This window comes from Salvelinus sp. IW2-2015, unplaced genomic scaffold (genome assembly GCF_002910315.2).
Source record: "Salvelinus sp. IW2-2015 unplaced genomic scaffold, ASM291031v2 Un_scaffold3986, whole genome shotgun sequence".
In the NCBI taxonomy this organism is placed as follows: domain Eukaryota; kingdom Metazoa; phylum Chordata; class Actinopteri; order Salmoniformes; family Salmonidae; genus Salvelinus; species Salvelinus sp. IW2-2015.
Window position 1 is genome coordinate 26,187 of NW_019945258.1, and position 4,017 is coordinate 30,203.

The 4,017-nt window shown below is 42.9% G+C and overlaps 1 protein-coding gene across 1 annotated transcript in view; it reads right to left on the bottom strand.

The window, feature by feature from the left end:
• LOC139026146 (plastin-3-like) overlaps positions 1-2,154 on the bottom strand; it is a 12,740-nt gene extending 10,586 nt beyond the window's left edge. Inside the window, exon 1 of the mRNA XM_070441442.1 lies at positions 2,095-2,154. Within this exon, the coding sequence (XP_070297543.1) occupies positions 2,095-2,154 (60 nt within the window). The remainder of the gene's footprint in view (positions 1-2,094) is intronic.
• Positions 2,155-4,017: the final 1,863 nt, after the last annotated feature.

The following is a 4,017-nucleotide window of genomic DNA, read 5'->3' on the forward strand; positions in this document are numbered from 1 at the left end:
TATCTGTTTGGCCATGATGACCATCGTTATGCTTGGAGGAAAAAGGGGGATGCTTGCAAGCCAAAGAACACCATCCCAACCGTGAAGCACGGGGGTGGCAGCATCATGTTGTGGGGGTGCTTTGCTGCAGGAGGGACTGGTGCACTTCACAAAATAGACGGCATCATGAGGTAGGAAAATTATGTGGATATATTGAAGCAACATCTCAAGACATCAGTCAGGAAGTAAAAGCTTGGTTGCAAATGGGTCTTCCAAATGGACAATGACCCCAAGCATTCTCCCAAAGTAGTGGCAAAATGGCTTAAGGACAACAAAGTCAAGGTATTGGAGTGGCCATCACAAAGCCCTGACCTCAATTCTATAGAAAGTTTGTGGGCAGAACTGAAAAAGCGTGTGCGAGCAAGGAGGCTTACAAACCTGACTCAGTTACACCAGCTCTGTCAGGAGGAATGGGACAAAATTCACCCAACTTATTGTGGGAAGCTTGTGGAAGGCTACCTGAAACATTTGACCCAAGTTAAACAGTTTAAAGGCAATGCTACCAAATACTTATTGAGTGTATGTAAACTTTTGACCCACTGGAATGTGATGAAAGAAATCAACTATCAACTAACTCAACTATTATTCTGACATTTCACATTCTTAAAATAAAGTAGTGATCCTAACTGACCTAAGACAGGGAATTTTTACTAGGATTAATGTATGTAAACTTCTGACTTCAACTGTATATAACATCGTGATCAGAGGGAAGATTTGACAATCTTGTGATTTACTACAATCACTGACTGGATCACTTGCAGTCTGTTTCCACGAGGAAAACACCTCACACTGAATACACTGTATATGCACATATACATTATACACTATATACATTATACACTTATACAAAGGTTTGAGGACACCCCTTCAAATGAGTGTATTGAGCTATTTCAGCCACACCCGTTGCTGACAGGTGTATAACATTGAACACACAGCCATGCAAACATTGGCAGTAGAATCTCCTTACTGAAAAGCTCCGTGACTTCACCGTCGTTGGATGCCACCTTTGCAACAAGTCAGTTCGTAAAATTTCTTCCCTACCAGAGCTGCCCCGGTCAACTGTAAGGGCTGTTATTGTAAAGTAGAAACGTCTAGGAGCAACAACGGCTCAGCCGCAACGTGGTAGGCCACACAAGCTCACAGAACGGGAGCGCAGAGTGCTGAAGTGAGAAGTGTGTAAAAATCATCTGTCCTCGGTTGCAACACTCACTACCGAGTTCCAAACTTCCTCTGGAAGCAACGTCAGCACAATAACTGTTCGTCGGAAGCTTCATGAAATGGGTTTCCATGGCCGAGCAGCCGCATACAAGCCTAACATCACCATGCACAATGCCAAGCGTCGGCTGGAGTGGTGTAAAGCTCGCCGCCATTGGACTCTGGAGGAGTAGAAACGCGTTCTCTGGAGTGACGAATCACGCTTCACCATCTGGCAGTCTGACAGACGAATCTGGGCTTAGCGGATGCCAGGAGAACGCTACCTGCCCCAATGTATAGTGCCAACTGTAAAGTTTTGTGGCAGGAGGAATAATGGCTGGGCGTGTTTTTCATGGGTTCGGGCCCCTTAGTTGAAAGTGAGGGAAATCTTAACGCTACAGACTACAATGACATGCTAGAATGATTTAGTGCTTCCAACTTGTGGCAACAGTTGAGGAAGGCCCTTTTCTGATTCAGTATGACAATGCCTCCGGTGCACAAAGTGAGGTCCATACAGAAATGGTTTTGTCAAGATCGGTGTGGAAGAACTTGACTGGCCTGCACAAGCCCTGACCTCAACCGATTGAACACCTTTGGGATGAATTGGAACGCAGACTGCGAGCCAGGCCTAATCGCCCAACATCAGTGCCCGACCTCACTAATGCTCATGGCTGAATGGAAGCAAGTCCCCGCTGCAAGTGTCCAACATCGTGGCTGGAAAACCTTCCCAGAAGAGTGGAAGCTGTTATTACAGCAAAAGGGGACCAACTCCATATAATGGCATGATTTGTGGAATGAGATGGTTCAACGAGCCGGTGTCCACGATACTTTTGGTTCATGTGGGTGATTGTATGCACTCACCAACTTCTGGAAGGCCTCTCTGAGCTCCTCCATCTCATCTTTAGTTATCTTTCCCGCCATCTTTAGTTTCTACCAGAGAAACACTATCTTCTCTGATCTGACAGGCTGAGTCTGGAGAAGGGAGAGGAGAGAGAATGAGAGAGAGGAGAGGAAGAGAGATGAAAGGAGAGACAGAATTCTGCAAAAATATCCTCCGTGTACAACGGTAAAACACCAAATATTGCATGCAGAGCAGAATTAGGCCGATACCTGCTAATTATCAAAATCCAGAAAAAAGCCGTTAAATTCTAGCAACCACTAAAAGAAGCGATTCCAAAACCTTCCATAACAAAGCCATCACCTACAGGAGATGAACCTGGAGAAGAGGGCCCCTAAGCAAGCTGGTCCTAGGCTCTGTTCACAAACACATACACACAGAGCCCCAGGACAACAGCACAATTAGACCCAACCAAATCATGAGAAAACAAAAAGATAGATACTTGACACATTGGAGAAAGATTAACAAATAAACAGCAAACTAGAATGCTATTTGGCCCTAAACAGAGAGAGTACACAGTGGCAGAATACTTGACCACTGTGAACTGACCCAAACTTAAGGAAAGCTTTGACTATGTACAGACTCAGTGAGCATAGCCTTGCTATGGAAAGGCCGCCGTAGGCAGACCTGGCTCTCAACAGAGACAGGCTATGTGCTCACTGCCCACAAAATGAGGTGGAAACTGAGCTGCACTCCTAACCTCCTGCCAATGTCATGACCATATTAGAGACACACATTTCCCTCAGATTACACAGATCCACAAAGAATTAAAAGAGAAACTCACATATCTATTTGGTGAAATAGATATGTGCATCACAACAGCAAGATTAGTGACCTGTTGTCACAAAGAAAGTGAAAACCTATATTCATGTTGATTTATTTCCCTTTTGTACTTTAACTATTTGCACATCATTACAACACTGATATAATATATAATTACATTTGAAATGTTTTTATTCTTTTGGAACTTTTGTGAGTGTAAGTTTACTTTTGTGAGTGTAATGTTTACTTTTGTGAGTGTAATGTTTACTAATTTGTGTACAGAATATGAGAGACATTTTTGTTTGTATAGAACATTTCTGGATCTTTTATTTCAGCTCATAAACACCCAACACTTTACATGTTGCCTTAATAATTTGGTCAGCGTAGAATCATACGCAAAACTGAACAATTTTCGTGTTTTGGAACATATCTTCTGTGATGTCCCCATAATGTTCTCACCAGACTGCTCCCTACAACTAAATGAACATTTTAATGGTACAGAAGTTGTAAACAACATTTTAATCAATGTTAGGAGAAACTTCCAAGAATATTTAATAAAAAACATTTTTTTTAAATATAATATTTTGTAATCAAAAATATTCTCTGAATGATGCTATCATCATAATGTTAAATAAAACCGAATGGGAATATTAGATAACGTTCTGGGAAGTTCCCCGGTTTGCTGGATCTCTCTGACTGTTCCTTCACTCTACTCCTTCACTCTATCTTACTGAGATACGTTCTGGAATGTTCCCGTGTTTGCGGATCTCTCTGACTGTTCCTTCACTCTATCTTACTGAGATACGTTCTGAATGTTCCCGGTTTGCTGGGATCTCTCTGACTGTTCCTTCACTCTACTCCGTCACTCTATCTTACTGAGATACGTTCTGGGAATGTTCCCGGTTTGCTGGGATCTCTCTGACTGTTCCTTCACTCTATCTTACTGAGATACGTTCTGGGAATTCGCCGTTTGCTGGATCTCTCTGACTGTTCCTTCACTCTATCTTACTGAGATACGTTCTGGGAATGTTCCCGGTTTGGTGGGATCTCTCTGACTGTTCTTCACTCTATCTTCCTGAGATACGTTCTGGGAATGTTCCCGGTTTGCTGGGATCTCTCTGACT